General features: G+C 45.5%; 1 protein-coding gene across 3 annotated transcripts in view; it reads left to right on the forward strand.

Moving 5' to 3' along the window:
• The window catches only part of ABCC11 (ATP binding cassette subfamily C member 11), an 84800-nt gene that overhangs the window by 10223 nt on the left and 54486 nt on the right, over nucleotides 1-20091 (forward strand). For all 3 annotated transcript variants that reach the window (XM_021094228.1, XM_021094230.1, XM_021094229.1), the window contains exons 2-6: nucleotides 3232-3374; nucleotides 5053-5171; nucleotides 7474-7632; nucleotides 13749-13896; nucleotides 14957-15190. In XM_021094228.1, coding sequence (XP_020949887.1) covers nucleotides 3276-3374; nucleotides 5053-5171; nucleotides 7474-7632; nucleotides 13749-13896; nucleotides 14957-15190 — 759 coding nt within the window. In that variant the 5' untranslated portion in view covers nucleotides 3232-3275. The remainder of the gene's footprint in view (nucleotides 1-3231; nucleotides 3375-5052; nucleotides 5172-7473; nucleotides 7633-13748; nucleotides 13897-14956; nucleotides 15191-20091) is intronic.

Consider the following 20091-nt stretch of genomic DNA (forward strand, 5'->3'; position numbering starts at 1 on the left):
AGGAGGATGTAAATGTTTTGGCTTGCCGTTTTAAGATACTGGCTCATGGCAATCAATTGTCAAATTTTCAGCAATCTGGGGAGCCCAGTTGTTAAACACGAACATTATTAAAATTAAATTACATTAACTTATGGGTGATTACATGAAAGATAAAAGTAATACTCAGAAATCTATCACTCCCTAATTAGTTCACTACACTTTACTACTATTTATTTATTTTTGTCTTCTTAGGGTCGCTCCCCATATGGAGGTTCCCAGACTCGGGGTCCAATTGGAGCTGTACCTCCTGCCTAGGCCACAGGCACAGCAACATGGGATCCAATCCTGTCTGTGACCCACACCACAGCTCAAGGCAACGCCAGATCCTTAACCCACTGAGCAAGGCCAGGGATCGAGCCCCATCCTCATGGGGCTTAACCACTCCTTAACCACTGAGCCACCGTGGGAACTCCCTACTATTTATACTTTTGATTGAGGTTGTTTACATTTCCTGGGTCTGGAGATTTTTGACTGCGCCTCTCTTCCCAATATGTTGGTAGCTTGAAATCTTCCTAAATGGGACTATTTACACCACAAAAATCAGCAAAGGCTACAAATCAGGGATTGTTTTCATTATTTTATTGCTAGTCTAGGCTTAAGAAGTCAATGCTGGAGTTCCCGTCGTGGCTCAGTGGTTAGCGAATCCGACTAGGAACCATGAGGTTGAGGGTTCGGTCCCTGCCCTTGCTCAGTGGGTTAACGATCCGGCGTTGCCGTGGGCTGTGGTGTAGGTTGCAGATGCGGCTCAGATCCCGAGTTGCTGTGGCTCTGGCGTAGGCTGGTAGCTACAGCTCCGATTTGACCCCTAGCCTGGGAACCTCCATATGCCGCAGGGGCGGCCCAAGAAATAACAAAAAGACAAAAAAAAAAAAAAAAAAAAAAAAAGAAGTCAATGCTGAAAATATTAATAAGGCAGGTTAAATCCACACGTGTGTGGTGCCGGTAGCCATTGCGTAGTAAAGAGCACCAAAATGAGAGGAAATAATCTTTCAGTATTTGAAAATATTCAGCAGTGTAACTCAGGTCATTGGCAAATGCGTGATGATCCAACCAACACGTCTTCCTTTTCCTCTTGCTCATTAACATAATGCAAAATATCAAGTAACCATTATGTTGGAACTACGCTCATGGACCAATTGCAACCAGAGGTTAGTTGCAAATACACGTGTTTAGCAGCACACCTCTGACAATACGGACAGGCTGGGCCCCTGGCCAGGGTACATGACTTGCAATCTGGAACTTGCTGTCTTGCACTCCCCACCCCCACTCCCTCCACTGAAAACTTGTAAGCCAGTACAGCATGGTCCTTCCCGCCGGGGCCTCTTTCTGTTGAGTCATGCCAGTTCCACTTCAATGTGTCAATGTCCTAGCCAGGTTCATGGCAGCCAGAAAACTGGCCCCTTCCCTGAATCTTAAACAAGGACTATGTGACACCCTCTCTCACCTAATATAACTCCTCTCTCTTTTTTCCCTAAAAGGTCCACTTCTCCCATCTCATGTCAAGTCGAGTTCCCCCTATGTTCAGAGGGGGGATTGGTTCCAGGCCCCCTTGGATATGAAAATCCAAGAATGCTCAAGTCCCTTATATAAAAATAATGGCAGAGAGGGACTGGGAGTCTGGGGTTAATAGATGCAAACTGTAGCATTTGGAGTGGATAAACAATGAGATCCTGCCATATAGCACAGGGAACTCTGTCCAGTCACTGGTGATGGAGTGTGATGGAGGATAATGTGAGAAAAAGAATGTATGTATGTATGTGTGACTGGGTCACTTTGCTGTACAGGAGAAATTGACAGAACACTGTAAATCAACTCTAATGGAGAAAAAAAATCGTAAAAAATAAATAAAACAAAATGACATAATGTTTGCATATAAGCTAAGCACATCTTCCCACATAGTTTGTCGTCTCTAGATTACTTATAATACCTGAGAAAATGTAAATATTATGTACACAGTTATAAATACAATGTAAATGCTATGTAGATAGTTTCCGGTGCAAATCCAAGTTTTGATTTTGGGAACATTCTGGGATTTTCTTTTTCCAAATATCTCTGTCATCTGTTGGTTGAATCCCAGCTGTGGAACCTGTGAGTACAGAGGACTGACCGTATGCCTTATGGCCTGGTGTCATGTCTGGGGTGTCTATATTTTAGGCTCGATGGGAGAATTCCAGAAATTGAGTCCACCATATTTGGTTGTGATTTGTTAAAAGAATTTGGAAAATATGGGAAAGAATGGAATAAGGGAATTGAAAGAATCTTCTCCCTAGGCAATAGGCTCCTCTTCAAGTCTGTTTACTTGAAGCACAATCCAATATATTTGAAAGTCAAAAGCTGTATCAGAACACCAGGCTTGATGGCATCATTTGTGAACCCAGTGCAAAACAAAAATGTGAGACTCTGTTCAAATTATGAAGAATTTCAAGATGGCGATGGCAGAGCCTTAAACCTGGGGCGTGGTGAGACACCCCTCACACCCCGTGATACCAGCCTTGTTGTCCATTTTCTTTCTGTTCCTTCAGAAATGTTCCTAGTTACCATCCTCCTGCCCTGCCCCAGACATGTGGTTGCTCTGGAAGTCAATCACATATTCACAAAGGCAAAAATGAAAAGCATATTCATACATTTTTTAGTTATTTAAATTTCTTAAATTGTGCCCAGAATCACTCCCCTGAGCCTGTAAAAGCCGAGTGAGAGCACAGCAAAATCACATTTCTTTCATTTGGTCATCCATTCACTGTTTATTTACTGAGCACCTGCTCTTTTCCCAGCACAGCCCTAGGTCCAAGAGATTCAATTGCAAGCAAAGCAAACATGTCTCCGTCCTCCCGAGCATCAGTTTAGTTCAGGAAATGACCTCTAAAAAATGAGTGAGTCACCTAAATGTGTAATTACAAACTGGGATGAAAGAAGAAACATGGTTTCAGGAACCACCGGCCGTGGGCATACCAAAAGAAGTTGACCCAGCCCAAGGAGATGGGGTGGAAATGGGTAATTCGATGTCCTTTCCCTAAGGGATCTTGGGCTGGAGCCCAAGTAGATGTCTAAAGAGAGGGAGCCAAGCCCATTCCAGGCAGAGTGAAGAACAGGTGCTGTGACCATGGACCCCAGCACACTCCTTGCTCCCGGATGTCCCCCTCCCCTGGCTGCTCAGGCTTGGATCTAAGCTGTTCCTACGTGTTGCCTTTTCAGATTCTCTGACTCTAAGAAGCAAAGAATTGGCAGGACAACTGAAAATGACCAGAAGGAGGATATACTGGGTCCCCAGGTCTTCTGGTGGCCTCGTGAATCTCGGCTTGGATGTAGATAATGACATGGTTTCAGGACTTAGCTATGTAAGTAAGATCTCCTTTGCATCGAAACACCAGGAAACTGAGTTGGCAGGCTATTCTCAGTGGTCATAAATTAGGTCAAAGAATTTCATCCCTTATTTATTCAACTTTGATTTTTTTTTTTTTTTTTGATGGAGCTCAGGCTTCCAGAATTAGATGCTTCATAATCCTTGGTCATGATATGCAATCATGATTCATGTATCTCTCTCAGTCACCCATTTATCTATGTATTTACTTATAAAATACAATAATTGCCAATAAACCCATCACCAGCTCTCCAGTTGGGACCTTGACAAGCACTTCCAGCTACTGGTCTTTCTCCCATCTCATTCCCCAACTCTCCTGATCTGAAGGAACCCACTATTCTGAACCTCTTCAAATAGATCCCTTACTGTGTCCTGACGAGTGTTATTTATTCTCTATCAAGTTCTAGAAATGATATCCTTTTTATTTTATTTTTATGTCATGTCGAGATTTTTTTTTTTTCCTTTTTAGGGCTGCTCTCGCTGCATATAGGAGTTCCCAGGCTAGGGGGGAATCAGAGCTGCAGCTGCCAGGCTATACCACAGCCACAGCAACAACGCAGGATCCTCAACTCATTGAGCAAAGCCAGGGATCAAACCCAAATCCTCATGAATACTAGCCAGATTTGTTACTACTGGGCCACAGTGGGGACTCCCAAGATTTACTTTTTTTTTAACTCATGGATTTCTTTTTAAGTAGATTTACTCTCCAAGGGTGACTTGGCTTCACATTCTGTGGGTGACTAACTCTAGCATCGTTTATTCTTATTTTCAGTGTGAACTGACAGATAAAAGCCCAGGGAGGTGCAGTGACCTGCTCAGAGTTACCCAGCAGAGATGGGGCAAAGCTAGATCTGGGACCTGGTTGTTCTGACTCTCAGCCCAGTGCTCATTCCCTGCCTGGCAGCCTTTTTAAATTTATTTATTTTTATTGAGATAACAGGCATAAAATATTATATTAGTTTCAGATGTACAACATAAGGATTCACTATTTGTGTGGATTATGAAAAGATCACCGCAGTATCCATCACCACACAAAGTTCAAATATTTTTTTTTGGTGAGAAAATTTAAGATCTACTCTCTTAGCCACTTTTGAGTTTTCCCTGGTAGCTCTGTGGATTAAGGATCTGGCCTTGTCACTGCTGTGACTCTTGTTACAGCTGTGGCAGAGGTTTGATCCCTGACCTGGGAATTTCTGCATACTCTGCATACTCGGGGGGTGAGGTCAAGGAAAAAAACCACGACAAACAAAAAAGCAACTTTCGAATATGCAATACTGGAAAGCATTGTCACCATGCTATACGAGTATACCTTACACTGCTGTGACATTCATTTCATAACTGGACCTTCATACCTTCCGCCCATGTTTACCCATTTCGCCCACCCCCACCCTTGCTGTTCTTGCCTCTGGCAACCAGCAATCTGTGTTCGGGATCTTTGAGTTCAGGTGTTTTGTTTGTCTGGTTGGCTGGGTGTTTTTTCAGTCCGTGTATTAAATGAGAACATACAGTATTTGTCTTTATCCGACACTGGCAGCCTTTCTCTGGGAGGCTGGGTGTGCAAAGATCCGTCCTCCTTGGGTGCCTGGTCCCTCACTCCTGTAAGACTGTATTTGTGAGGTCAGAAACTGATGCTCTTTCGGTTTTTATTTCCCAAGAAAACTTTCGAGGTTGAAGATGGTTCCTGGCCCCAGCAGGTGGGGGAGCCTGAGGCGCCAAGGATGGGGAAGTATGATGCTGCCTGGAGAACCATGATTCCCTTCCGCCCGAAGCCAAAGTGAGTTCCGAGGGGGGAGTGGAGGGTCGGGACCCTCACACCCAGACCCCTCCCAAAAGGCTACATAACCATATGTCAACTCAGTGCTATCACCCGCTACAGCTAAACACTTCCTGAGAAGCCTGAGGCACAGCAGGGAAGCGCGCTCAGTATCTTCATTCATTCACTCCTTCGTTCATTCATTCCTTCATTCAACAAGGATTCATTGAGCACCTGCATGTGCCGGGCACTGCGCTAGACCATGTGGGCATAGCCGTGAGCCAGCCGGCCAGGAGCCTTGTCCCTCGTGGACCTCACAGGGGGGAGAACGACTGTAAGCTTGTAAGCTTGTTAATAAACATGTGATTACAAGCTGTTTGAGGAAGGTGCTGTGAAGAAACCTGGGGGTGCAAGGGACAGTGGAACAGTGACACTGTGATGGGGTCTGAGTGATACCGAAGCTGAGACCTGGAGGATGAACAAGAATTTGCTAGGCAGCAGTGAGGCAAGGACGGTCTGGGCAGAGGGAACAGCATGTGCAAAGGCCCAGCCTTGCGGGGGAAAGGAACACGAGTGATGCGAAGGAGGCCAGTGTCTCTGCAGAGTCCTGTGTGAGAGAGGACATGGCATGGGACGAGGCTGCAGGCAGAGGGAGATGCCAGAGGATCACGCATGTCCCCACAGGCCACATTCAGTCATCATCCTAAGAGAAATGGGGGTCCATTGAAAGGGCCGGTGACCTGTGACATTTATCACATTTTTGTGTTTAAGTTATCCTTGAACTTAAGAGTATAAGGAACTTGTGGAGCCTCCTTAACCATGGTTTAAAGTAACCATCCCCAAGTGACTTTCTGGGACCTACACCACAGCTCATAGCAACCCCGGATCCTTAACTCACTGAGTGAGGCCAGGGATCGAACCCACAACCTCATGGTTCCTAGTCGGATTTGGTTCCGCTGCACCACAGCAGGAATGCCTCGAACCATACAGTATTAAAAGCAATTTTGAAAAAGGTAGAAATTACACACAGTCACAATGCCCCGATCCAATCATTATTGCTGTGTTTGTGAATCATCCCCAGAAATACGATCTTATCAATCTTATTTCTTTTTGTTTCATTTTTATCATTTTTGTGGAAGTTATATAAGCAAAACTTAGAAAAATTAAAACAATGAGAATCTCTTTTCCTATTCCTTTCCCAACTCGAATCCCTCCTTCAAAGTCAATCACTATTAATGATTTGATATAAATTGTTATATCTGTATTTAATATAGATACATATGTTGTGGTCTGTCTTCTCTTATTTCTTCCTTTTTTATATAAGTAAAAAATACTAGGAGTTCCCGCTGTGGCAAAGCAAGATCAGCGGTGTCTTGGGAGCGCTGGGATGCAGGTTCGATCCCTGGCCTGGCACAGTGAATTAAGTATCTATCTGGCCTTGCTGCAGCTGTGGCATAGGTCAAAATTGTTCCTCGGATCTGATCCCTAGCCCCGGAACTCCTTATGCTGATGGGTGGCCAAAAAAGAAGAAAAAAAACTGCTGAATTTCTTGATCTGCAAGTGGTTTTTTTTTTTTTTCTTTCTTAATATTCTTAGAGTTTTTTCCATGTTCTCTATACATCTCTATTTTTAGACACTTGTTTTCTGCAATATGGTATAGGATGTACCCACACTTGTTTTTTTTCTTTTTATTATTTATTTATTTATCTTGGCCTTGCCCAAGTCATGCAGAAGTTCCCGGGTCAAGGACTGAAACCTGCCATCAGTGACAATGCCATATCCTTAACTGCTAGGCCACCAGAAAACTCCTTCTCTTTCTTTTTAAATCATTTCCCCTCTTGTTGGGTGTTTCTGTTGCTTCTAGTTTTTAACTCTCACAAATTAATAAGAGTCATGAAAGAACCCCCCCCCCTTTTTTCGGTCTTTTTGTCCTTTTAGGGCCTCACCGAGGCATATGGAGGTTCCCAGGCTAGGGGTCTAATTGGAGCTGTAGCCACCAGCCTGTGCCACAGCCACAGCAATGCCAGATCTGAGCCGCATCTGCAATCTACATCATAGCTCACAGCAACGCCAAATCCTTAACCTACTGAGTGAGGCCAGGGATGGAGCCTGCAACCTCATCGTTCCTAGTCAGATTCGTTTCCACTGTGCCACGACGGAAAAACCTTTTTGGTAGATCCAGATGACTGCACTGTGGTGTAATCTGTATACCACAATTCATAGTTGTAATTCTTCCCTTCCAAATCTTACCTTTGACTTAATGTCTTAACTCTCTGGAGCCTGCATCCTAAGGATGACCACACTGCCTGTGACTCTCTGCCAGGATTCCTGCGCCCCAGCCCCTGGATGATGCCGGCTTGTTCTCCTACCTCACCTTGTCGTGGCTCACCCCATTCATGATCCGAGGTTTACGGAAACGCTTAAATAAGCACATGATCCCCCAGCTGTCAGTACATGATGCTTCAGCCCAAAATGCCAAAAGGTAAGGTCACATTCAGCAAGCCAATGGGGTGGGTTAAAGACCACGTCTTGGTGGACGGTGACCAGAGCTGTTTAAGAGTAGTGGGGGGGAGGGCGTGTCCATCCCCAGATAGACAACAATATCTGTTCTTCCTCGTAGCAGGAGGCCTTATTCTAGTCTGGACATTCTTAATCTGGGGTTAAAAAATGATTTACAGGGAGTTCCTGGTGTGGTTCATCCGGTTAAGAACCTGACATAGTGTCTCCAAGGATGCAGGTTTGATCCCTGGCCTCGCTCAGTGGGTTAAGGATCCAGCATTGCTGCCAGCTTCGGTGTAGGTCGAAGATGCAGCTCAGATCCTGTGTTGCTGTGGCTCCGATTTGGTCCCTAGCCTGGGAACCTATATGCTGCAGATAGGCAGGTATGATCCTAAAAGGAGAGGAAAAAAAAAAAGAAAAAGAAATGATTTACATATTTTTTTGTGTATGGGCTAGAGATCTTTTTCTGGAGCAAGAATTCACATCTTTTATCAGATTTCCCTGGGAGCCCAGGACCCTGAGAAAGTTAGAAATTATTGTTTGTTGTCCTTTTGTTTTTTTGTTTTTTTTTTTCTGGATCAAGCCTTTATCTGTGTCACTGATGATTACATTTTGTGTTAGTGGTGTAATCTCTTAATCCTTGAGTCACCACTAACTAGTTGTGGGATTCAATTTCCTGTACCACCCACCTCGAAAGTGGTATGAAGATCACGTGCAGGGGTGGGGGTGGGGGAATAAGTGACCCGAAATGCCCTGTGCTCACGTTTTCACCTCTAGCTACTTCATCAGAGACCCCAGGTGCAGAATGGCTTTTTCCCAGTATGTTCCTAGAAATGGTGGTTCCCCAAGGGCCTCCCCAAGAAGAGCATTCAGTGGTCAAGGAGTGTGTGAACTGTTGCATGCTATCACCAGGTCTCAGAGAGTTACAAAGAAAACCAGTGTTGTGAAGGCACTAAGAAAACAGGACCCGGTTAAACTTTGATCCATTGCAGAGTTCCCGTTGTGGCAAAGCTGAAACGAACCCGACTAGGATCCATGAGGACAAGAGTTCGATCTCTGGCCTCGCTCAGTGGGTTAAGGATCTGGCATTGACGTGAGCTGTGGTGTAGGTTGCAGATGTGACTCAGATCCCATGTTGCTGTGGCTGTGGCGTAGGGCAGCAGCTTTAGCTCTGATTTGCCCCCTAGCCTGGGAACTGCCATATGCTGAGGAATGGCCCTGAAAAAAAAAAAAAAAAAAAAGAAAAAGAAATTTACCCTTTGCTTCTCAGACTTATTCAGGGGAATAAAAAAAGTTTCCAGGAGTTCCCGTCATGGCTCAGTGGTTAACGAATCTGACTAGGAACCATGAGGTTGTGGGTTTGATCCTTGGCCTTGCTCAGTGAGTTAAGGATCCAGTGTTTGCTGTGAGCTGTGGTGTAGGTTGCAGACCCGGCTCAGATCCTGCATTGCTGTGGTTGTGGCATCGGCCGATGGCTACGGCTCCGATTCGACCCCTAGCCTGGGAACCTCCATGTGCCGCAGGAGCAGCCCAAGAAATGGCAAAAAGACAAAAAAAAAAAGTTTCCAGGGATCGCCTCTTGGTAGTGCCAGATATCGGCTAGAATCTCATCTCTTAGCTGCTGTGATGTCAGATGAGTTACCCTTTCAAGGAGAGTTTTATTTTTATTTGTCTTTCTTCTCTTTAGGACCATACCCAAGGCATATGGAGGTTCTCAGGCTAGGGGTCAAATGGGAGCTGTAGCTGCCGGCCTACACCACAGCCACAGCAACACAGGATCCGAGCTACGTCTGCGACCCACACCACAGCTCAGGGCAATGCCGGATCCTTAACCTACTGAGAAAGGCCAGGGATCGAACCCACAACCACATGGTTCCTAGTCGGATTCATTTCCCCTGCACCACGATGGGAACTCCTCAAGGCGAGTTTTAGTATATAAAATCGTAGCTATAAAGCATTTGTCTTGTGGTCTTTCATAGGATTGTTGTAAGAATCCAAAGAGGTAATAGATTCCCTATAAAGCACCTGGAAAAATGCCAGCTGCGTAATAGATAATGAGTGAGGTGTCAGCTTGCTTGTTCTTCCCTACCCATTGTGAGGACAGGATCTCCTGATCTACTTCCTTCCACTTCCTGTTCACTGATGCTGCCTTTTTAATTCCATCACCAACACTTTCACACTCACCCCATTTTTGGAGGTGCCCTTGAAAAATTAATTATCTATGCATTCGCACCTTTGGAGGGTCTCTTTCTATACCTTCACCATTTAACAGGCAGCCTCCTGGGGCGTGTCTTTCCTAATCTTTCAGATGAGATTGGGCGTGTTCAGAGTGGCATGGCCGTAGACTTTCCTCCTCTTTCAAAAGGGCTGCTTTGGTTTCTACCAGGATGTGCCGACAAACCGCCAGCCATCAACATCGCCGCCCCTCTCGGCAGCCTCTCCATCACCTTCATCCTCATGACCCTTCTAATCCTCCCCATCTTCACTGTTCTGCCATTGCAGTGCATCTCCTCCTCCTTCATCTCCTTTGACCAGTACAGTAGGGTTATGAAATAAACAGGGCACGTCATGAGTTTCCCCATCTTTCAAGGGAAGACCCAGGATTAAAAGAGGTGAAACAATGTTCCCTGAATCACATGGTTAATGAACGGGGGAGTTAAATTTTGAAGCCAAGTCTCTCGAATCGGAGTCAAGTGTATTTTATTTTATTTTTTGTGGTTTTTCAAATCTGAGTCTAATCATCACGGCCAGGAATCGTTAGGGTTGTTAGGAGCGCTGTTGGCAGGCTATGGAAAACTTGGATTTGTTTAGTCAAAGTAGGACTCGAGAACTTGTTGTCTCTGTAGATTGGGTTAGGTGTGGGGGTAGGGCTGGAATAAGGAGAGGTGGCCCTATGATTTGTCCACAAGCAACAAAATCCTCCAACACCGACAGGTGTCATGGGGACATTTTTGCTTTGTTGAGCTGGGGTGCACACCTCTCAAGTTATCTGGTCCAAATAGGTGGGCATGGGATGGAGTAGTTTTTATGATTCAGAAAGGAAGAAGCCTGGAGGTTTTGTAAAATTTTTTTATTAAAGAAGAGTCGATTACAGTGTTTATAAAACTCCTGGGTTTTATAAATATTAATTTGCATATGAACAGGAAGAGTGACATTGTTCAGAGTCCTAGGCTGTTTCCTCAGCTGATTATATTGCAGGGTAGCAAAATAGTTGATGAGGGAAAGTTATTTATTTATTTATTTATTTATTTATTTATTTATTTTTGTCTTTTTGCCTTTTCTAGGGCCGCTCCCGAAGCATATTGAGATTCCCATGCTAGGGGTCTAATCGAAGCTATAGCTGCTGGCCTACACCACAGCCACAGCAACTCAGGATCCGAGTGGCGTCTGCGACCTACACTGCAGCGCATGGCAACGCCGGATCCTTCACCCACCGAGCAAGGCCAGGGATTGAACCCGCAACCTCATGGTTCCTAGTCAGATTCGTTAACCACTGAGCCATGATGGGAACTCCCTAGGGAAAGTTATTTTTTACAGAAAAATCTAAGCTACTACATGTAGAAGGAATGATAGACTTAGAAAAATCTCATTTTGTCAGCCTTATTGGAAATGGATCTAAGCAATGATGGCCAGTGATGGGGAACCTGGCAATGAGTGGGTCAGTCTGACACTGTGTAACCCCCTGAGCCACCTTAACATCACTGCGAGTGGGGTAGCAGGAGTTCCCGTCGTGGCCCAGTGGAAACGAATCCAACTAGGAACCATGAGGTCTTGGGTTCGATCCCTGACCTCTCTCAGTGGGTTAAGGATCTGGCGTTGCTGTGAGCTGTGATGTAGGTCGAATATGTGGCTCAGATCTGGCATTGTTGTGGCTGTGGTGCAGGCCGGCAGCTATAGCTCCATTTCGACTCCTAGCCTGGGACCCTCCATATGCCTTGGGTGTGGCCCTAGAAAGCAAAAGTGGGACAGCAGACCTCGTGTGTCTTCTGAGGTGATGCAAAAGGACCTCACACTACATCACCTATTCAGTGTTTTTGCCAGCCTACTCAAATTCTGAATTTTATTAAGCCTCTAGATCTAACTAGCATTTTGGTTGAAAATACGGGGCATAAGAAACTAGGTTAGACACCATCGCAGGGAGGCCATTCATCAAATCCAGAATGCGGGGACCTACATAAGATAAAGAATTCAGTTCCTTTAAAAAGCACATGGCAAAAAACTGCAGAGAAAGGGAGACTGTTACAGATTAAAAGGAGATGCGAGAGATCTATCAGATTGGTCTTTTAACTGCAACGGGCTGACCTTTCTTGGATTTTGATTTAGGCAAACTAACTCTAAGAACATATTTTTTGAAATAATTAGAGAAATTTGGAGTTCCGTCATGGCACAGTGGTTAATGAATCCGACTAGGAACCATGAGGTTGCAGGTTCGATCCCTGGCCTTCCTCAGTGGGTTAAGGATCCGGCATTGCTGTGAGCTGTGGTGTAGGTTGCAGACACGGCTCGGATCCCGAGTTGCTGTGGCTCTGGCGTAGGCTGGCGGCTACAGCTCTGATTCGACCCCTAGCCTGGGAACCTCCATATGCTTTGGGAGATGCCCTAGAAAAGGCAAAAAGACAAAAAAAAAAAAAAAAAAAAAGAGAGAGAGAGAGAGAAATTTGGATTAAATGCCATTAATGAATTATTGTTACTATGTTATTAACATAACCATTGATTAAGTTAAAATAATTCATAGTCATTAATTAATAACTATTGTTATTATGGTTACTTGGGGGTTTTAAGGCTTTATCTGGAAGAGATACATACTGAAGGCTTTATAGATAAATGATATCCCTGGGGTTTGCTTGAAATACTCTAGCAGAAAAAGAAAAATATGCAGGGGAGGAGAGATGAAACAAAAATGTCAAGTGTTGATTACTCTTTTTTTTTTGTCTTTTTGCGATTTCTTGGGCTGCTCCTGCGGCATGTGGAGGTTCCCAGGCTAGGGGTTGAATCAGAGCCATAGCCACTGGCCTACACCACAGCCACAGCAACGTGGGATCCGAGCCCTGTCTGCAACCTACACCACAGCTCACGGCAACGCCGGATCCTTAACCCACTGAGCAAGGCCAGGGATTGAACCCGCAACCTAGTCTGATTCATTAACCACTGAGCCACGATGGGAACTCCTACTCTTTTTTTTTTGAAATGGCCACATCTTTGTCATATGGAAGTTCCCTGGCTAGTGACTGAATCTGAGCAGCAGCTGTGACCTACGTGGAATCCTTTAACCCACTTCACTGGGCAGAGACCAAACCATACCTCCGCAGTGACCTGAGCCACTGCAGTTGGATTCTTAACCTGCTGTGCCACAGCAGGAACTCTAGATGTTGATTCTGTTTTTGTTTTTGTTTTTGTTTTTAAGGGCTGAACATGAGGCATATGGAAGTTCCCAGGCTCGGGGTTGAACCAGAGCTATAGCTGCGGCCCTTGCTATAGCATGATATGAGCCTTGGCTGTGACCTATACCACAGCTCACAGCAAAGCCGGATTTTTAATCCACTGAGTGAGGCCAGAGATTGAACCCTCATGGATGCTAGTTGGATTCGTTACTGCTGAGCCACAACAGAAATTCCAAATGTTGATTATTCTTTGTTGTTTTGGTTTGTTTTTATTTGTTTGTTTTTTTAGGATTGCACCCATGGCATATGGAGGTTCCCAGGCTTGGGTTCCAATAGGAGCTGTAGCCGCCGACCTACACCACAGCCAGAGCAATGTTGGTTCTGAGCCACATCTGCAACCTACACCACAGCTTGCAGCAACACCATATCCTTAACCCACTGAACAAGGCCAGGGATCGAACATGCATCCTCATGGATCCTAGTTGGATTCGTTAATCACTGAGCCATGAAGGGAACTCCTCCAAATGTTGATTATTCTTGAAGCTGGAGCACACATATCTGGGGAGAGTTCCTGTACTGTTCTCTCCACTTTTGTTATGGTGGAAAATTTCTGTAACAAAGCTCCTAGACTAGCAAGAACTAGGACGTTTGGGTGACACAGGCAAAGAGATTTCACTTGGCTTGAGATTTCACTTGGCTCACCTTTCCTCTTTTCAAGGCTTCGTCTCCTCTGGGAAGAAGAAGTCTCAAGGCATGGGATTGACAAAGCGTCGGTGTTTCGAGTGATGCTGAAATTCCAAAGAACAAGGGTTATTTTTGATATGGTTCTGAGCTGTTTCTTCTCTGCCACCAGCGTGCTAGGGCCAGTAAGTGGCAGACATGGTGAGGTTTCTGGACTCCAGGTCTTGGATATTGGCATGTTCAAGTTCATGTCTTTGTCTCCCAGAAGCTGCTCAGAAAACGAAGATCTTTGGGGGCAGCCAAGCGAGTAGCAGTCAAAAATGTGAATTCTGCAGCCACTGCTTGGGTTGGAACTTTGGCTCTGCCACTTAATTTCTGGCTGAATCTGGGCAATTTGTTTATCTCCTCTGTGCCTTCGTTTCCTCATGGAACCCCATGACACTCTTCTCAGTAGACTTCATGGAAACCCCCATGTATAAAGTGGAGAACCCAACATTACTTGCCTCATAGAGGGACATAAAGTGAGATGAGTATATACAGCACTTAAACAGCCTGGCTCAGTACACGTGAGCTGCTTTGAGAAATGGCTGAGGCGCTCTGGGCATGTAGGTCTCTGCCATGTACCATGGTTGCGATGAATTGACTCTATTGCCTATCAGCAAGTTTGTTTTCTTTTCTTTTTTTTTCTTCTCTTCTCTTCTCTTTTCCTTCCTTCCTTCCTTCCTTCCTTCCTTCCTTCCTTCCCTCCCTCCCTCTCTCCCTCCCTCTCTCCCTCCTTTCTTTCTTTCTTTCTTTCTTTCTTTCTTTCTTTCTTTCTTTCTTTCTTTCTTTCTTTCTTTCTTTCTTTTTAGGGCCCCACCCAAGGCACATGGATGTTCCGAGGCTAGGGGTCCAATCGGAGCTGCAGCTGCCAGCCTATACCACAGCCACAGCAACTCGGGATCTGAGCCGCATCTGCAACCTACACCACAGCTCACAGCAATGCCAGATTCTTAACCCACTGATCAAGGCCAGGGATCGAACCTGCATCCTCATGGATGCTAGTCAGATTCGTTTCTGCTGAGCCACGGCAGAAACTCCTGGACTGTGCCTTTCTTGAGTGCAGGACTTTGCATGAGTTAGTGTTGTTCATTCAATAAGCCCCCTGCGCTGGCCTGAGGACCTCCCTGCTGCCCGTGCTGGATGGGTGTTGCCTGAAGGCAGGATTGGGAAGCTTGCACAATCCAAACTCCTGTTTCCTTGCAGATGCTGGTTATACCAAAGATCCTGGAATATGCAGAAGAGCCGTCAGGGAGTATTGCCTATGGAGTGGGACTTTGCTTTGCTCTTTTTTTCACCGAGTGTCTGAAGGCTCTGAGCATGTGCTCCTGTTGGGTCGTCAGTCAGCGCACTGGCACCAGGTTTCGTACAGCCGTCTCCTCCTTTGCCTTTGAGAAGCTGATCCAATTTAAGTCTCTGACACACATCACCATGGGAGAGGTAAGTGCTTGGGGCTGCCAGACACCACTGCCCCGGCAGCCAAGGGAGGGAGAAGAGGGAGTGAGGGGAGAAGGAAGAAAGAGAAAGGAAATAATTCCCCGGCTGCATGTTGATAACTATCAACAAGTGCCTCTGGGGTCGAAAAGGCAGGTCAGTATTAACCCAGGGAGAGGCCACTTGTATTGAGAGCCTCCGAGAAGATTTATCCATCCATTTAACAAATACTTATTGAGGAGCTCCCATTGCGACTCAGCAGAATAAGGACCAATGTTGTCTCTGTGAGACTGTGGGTTCGATCCCTGGCCTTGCTCAATGGGTTAAGACTCCTCTGTTGCTGCAAGCTGTGGTGTGGGTCATAGAGGCGGCTCTGATCTGGTGTTGCTGTGGCTGTGCTACAGCTCTGATTTGATCCCTAGCTCGGGAACTTCCACATGCCACAGGTGCAGCAATAAAAAGAAGAAAAACAGGAGTTCCTGTCGTGGCGCAGTGGTTAACGAATCCGACTAGGAACCATGAGGTTGTGGGTTTGATCCCTGGCCTTGCTCAGTGGGTTAAGGATCTGGCGTTGCTGTGAGCTGCAGGTTGCAGACACGGCTAGGATCCTGCGTTGCTGTGGCTCTGGTGTAGGCTGAAGACTACAGCTCCGATTGATTCAACACCTAGCCTGGGAACCTCCATATGCCACGGGAAAAGGCAAAAAGACAAAAAAAAAAAAAAAAGAAAAACAACAAGTAGCTACTGAGGAGTTCCCTGGTGGCCTAGTGCTTAAGGATCTGGCCTTGTCCCTGCTGTGGCGGTGCAGGTTCGAACCCAGGTCCAGGAACTTCCACGTGCCACAGTTGCGGCCAGAACAAAAACAAAACAAATCGTTACTCAGGCCTGCTCTGGGACATCCTCTGTTCTAGGCCCCAGGGACACAGGAGTCAACAAAAAGACACAAATCCTGGGTTGAAGCACATTGAAAAGCATATCCTATCAGACAACTGGGGAGGAAGGTATGAGAAGACTTCCCCCCATTTGTAAAAGTTTTATTGACGTTCAGTTCATTGACAATATTGTGATCATTTCTGCTGTGCTGCAAAGAGATTCAGTTACACGTAAACACACATCCATCCTTTTGGTGTGGGAGGGCTTAGGAGCTCAGGGAAATCTAGGCAACAGCAAGCAGAGATAACCTCTCTGACTGTTATTTTTCTTGTCTGCAAAGGAGGAAGGCTTCCTGCTGCCTGGCTATTGGTCAGTTCCCGCCCGGCACCCGATACAGCGAAACACAAACAAAGATTGAAAGAAGATAGTCTATAGCTGTGTGTCATAGGGGACATGGGAAGTTTAAATATTTAATTTTGATTTCCCTAATTTTCTACTGCTTACTGATTGTCCTGAGGCACAGGAATCACTTTTTATTTGAAAGAGGCATTTTAGTTTTGAGAGAAGCAGCCCTGCTTTGGCTCTTTACACACAAGCCAAACCCCTTTGCCATCTGGCATCAGCAGCTTTCCAGCCTCATCTCCTTCTGTGTTCCCTCCTCTGGTCCTCGGTTGGCTCCTCCCTCCTGGCCTGGCCTGGTGGGGCTCAGCCTCCAGTCCCCCAATACAGCCTAGAGCTGTATTGAATTCACTTCTTTCAAGCACAGAAGAAAGCGGCCATTGGTTGGAAGGTTGAGACAATGGAGTAGGCTGGACGGGGAGTTTGAAGTTAGGAGATGCAAATGACTCCATTTAGAATAGACAAGCTATGAGGTCCTACTGCACAGCACAGGGAACTATATCCAGTCTCTTGGAATAGAACATGATGGAAGATCATATGAGAAAACACACACACACACACACACATATATTTATATATGTAGGACTGAGTTACTATGCTGTATAGCAGAAATTGGACAGCACCGTGAAACAGCTATACTTGAATTTTAAAACAATTGCATGCCTAAGAAGAATAAAGAAAGCCTCAATAACTGCGGAGGGACTTCAGATTGGTGAAACAAAAAGCAAAAGGATTTGATACCTTAATACTAAGTGGGAATGGGAACTCTTGGGTGGATTTTGAATATTTTCTGCTTCACTTTCCAGTCGGATCGCCCGATTTGTAATTTACATTTGTTTATAGTGTGTCTTTTTGCCAAGACTAGTTTACTTCCATCTGCATGCGTGAATGTCATAAATTAAACAGTTAAAAACAATTAAAAAAGAAGGTCTGAAGATGAGCAGGGATTCACTGCCTGAGATGGTGGCTTTGGGCTTCTTTCATCTTGATTTATCTTACGCCCTCATTCACTTAATTCGTAAATAAGCACCAAGTACCTCCCTAGAACTTTGCTCACGTCACTGCCCTGCCCTTTAAAAATCCCATTCATCCCTCAAGGCCCAGCTTGGAGGTATCTCCTTCCTGAGAGTATCTCGAGGCCCCACCCCACCCCCCACTCCCCACCCAGCACAAATCTGGCCACTCCACTAGGATGAGCCCCCTTCAAAGATACGAACCAGAAGTTTCCTCTGATTCGGTGGGTTCAGGATCCGGCGTTGTCACTGCTGTGGCTCCTGTTGCTGCTGTGGCTCTGGGTTGATCCCTGACCAAGGAACTTCCGCATGCTGTGGGTGTGGCCAAAAAGAGAGAAAAAGACACAAATCATTTCAGACTCACTCCTTACTCTGTCCCCCAAAAAGCTCAGCATCCAAATCACACAGAACAATATCCCCAAAAATGTCTGCTTAATTAACCATTGCCACCAAGTAGATGAGGTTTCTAACTCATGTCAACAAATATAAGGTATTTATTGTCATCATCACTGTTATTCTTCACCCTTTTATTAGTTCTGTGACCTGAGGCAACTTGTTCAGCCTCTCTGGAGCTGTGGAATAATAATAGGACCATCGTTACAGGATTGTTGTCTCACAGGATTAAACAAATTGGTACACGTGAAGCATGAAGGCTGTGGGCAGTGGTTCCTGTGTTAAATTGTGCCATTCATTTCTGTCAGGCCTTAAGTACAGAGGCTGCCCTGTCCACATGCACTTGACTGGAGTTCGAGAATCCATGACAGGAGTTCCCGATATGGCACAGTGGGTTAAGAATCTGATTGCAGGAGCTCCTGTTATATCTCAGCGGGTTAAGAACTTGACTGATATCCATGAGGATGTGGGTTCCATCCCTGGCCTCATTCATTGGGTTAAGGATCCAGGGTTGCCATAAGCTGCAGCGTAGGTCACAGGTGCGGCACGGATCTGGCCTTGCTGTGGCTGTGGCATAGGCAGGCAGCTGCAGCTCTGATTCGACCCCTACTCTGCAAACGTCCTCTGAGTCAGACATTGTTCCAACAAGTGCTTTGCTTAGTTAGCTCAGCTGATCCTCTGACAGCCCTCTGCAGTTATGGTTATTGTCTGCATTTGCCAGAGGTGGAAACTGAGGCCAGGAAAGGCTACAAAACTTGCACAAGGTCACGTGATTGGTGAGTGACCGAGCCTGGCTGCAGAGTGCAGGCTCTGAGCCAGGGTCCTCACCTGCCTTGCAAAGGAGACTTTCTGCACTGAGGTTCTTTGGTTCCTTTTTTGTATGCCTCTCTTCTAAGCCCCTGCTGTATACAAAGCCCAATTTCCTCAAACATCTTCACAGAAGCAAAAAAACAAGATGGCCTGTTTGAATTGCAGGTGGATGTAGCTGCTCACATGAGGATTTCCAGAGAGCTGCTCCCATAAATTTTAATTGAAATTCATTTCATTTTTAAATTTTTAATTGTATTCTATTTTGGCCACATCCTTCACCTATGGAAGTTCCCAGGCCAGGAATCAAACCTGTGCCACAGCAGCGACCCAAGCCACAGCAGTGACAACACCGGATCCTTAATTTGCTGAGCCACCAGGGAGCTCCTCAAATTAATTTGAAAAACATCTGAATACATTCTCCTTGGAAACAAAATAAAACAGTATAGATGACCCCCAGACCTGGTGACTCCCCTTATGTCTGAAGGTGACTGCCATTGCCTTCTAAACTTTTTAAAGTCCATCTAGCTGCACATGCAAGTTACCCATAGAAGACATTGTGTTTTGTGTGCAAGTTTTTACATAGGTGATACTACACTTTACATAGCGTCCTGCAACTTGGTTTCACCAATGTAAAAAGTATGATATAGTTTTTTGGATGAGGTGTTAACATCAATGGTACCACATCACTTGTGTTGTTTTATAGCTTTTTCTCCTCTCCTCAATATGTCTTAAATTTCCATTTTGGTCCAAATAGATCTTCCTCATTCCTTTTGAGTGATGCTTACTCATAGTTACAGCAATTTCTCCCGCCTCAACCATTTTGTTTTGTTTTGTTTTGTTTAGGGCTACACTCATGGCACATGGAAGTTCCCAGGCTAGGGGTAATTTCAGAGTCACAGCTGCTGGCCTACACCACAGCCACAGCAATGCAGGATCCAAGCCTCGTCTGTGACCTACACCTCAGTTAATGGCAATGCTGGATCCTTAACCCACTGAGCAAGGCTAGGAATTGAACCCACATCCTCATGAATACTAGTTGGGTTCATTAACCACTGAGCCACACAGGGAACTCCCCCCATTTTTTAAATTGAAATATAATTGACAAGTAACATTGTATTAGTACAAAGCATTCGGCATAATGATTTGATACGTGCATATATTGCAGAATGATCAGCACAGAGAGTTTAGCGAACATCCATCACCACACATGGTCATGGATTTTTTTTTTCTTGTGATGAAGACTTTTTTTTTGTCTTTTTAGGACTGCACCCATGGCCTATGGAAGTTCCCAGGCTGGGGGTCGAATCGGAGCTATAGCCATTGGCCTATGCCATAAGCCACCTCAGCTCTGAGCTGTCTGTGACCTACACCCCAGCTCAGGGCAACGCCAGATCCTTAACCCACTGAGCAAGGCCAGGG

Source organism: Sus scrofa, chromosome 6 (assembly GCF_000003025.6).
Source record: "Sus scrofa isolate TJ Tabasco breed Duroc chromosome 6, Sscrofa11.1, whole genome shotgun sequence".
In the NCBI taxonomy this organism is placed as follows: domain Eukaryota; kingdom Metazoa; phylum Chordata; class Mammalia; order Artiodactyla; family Suidae; genus Sus; species Sus scrofa.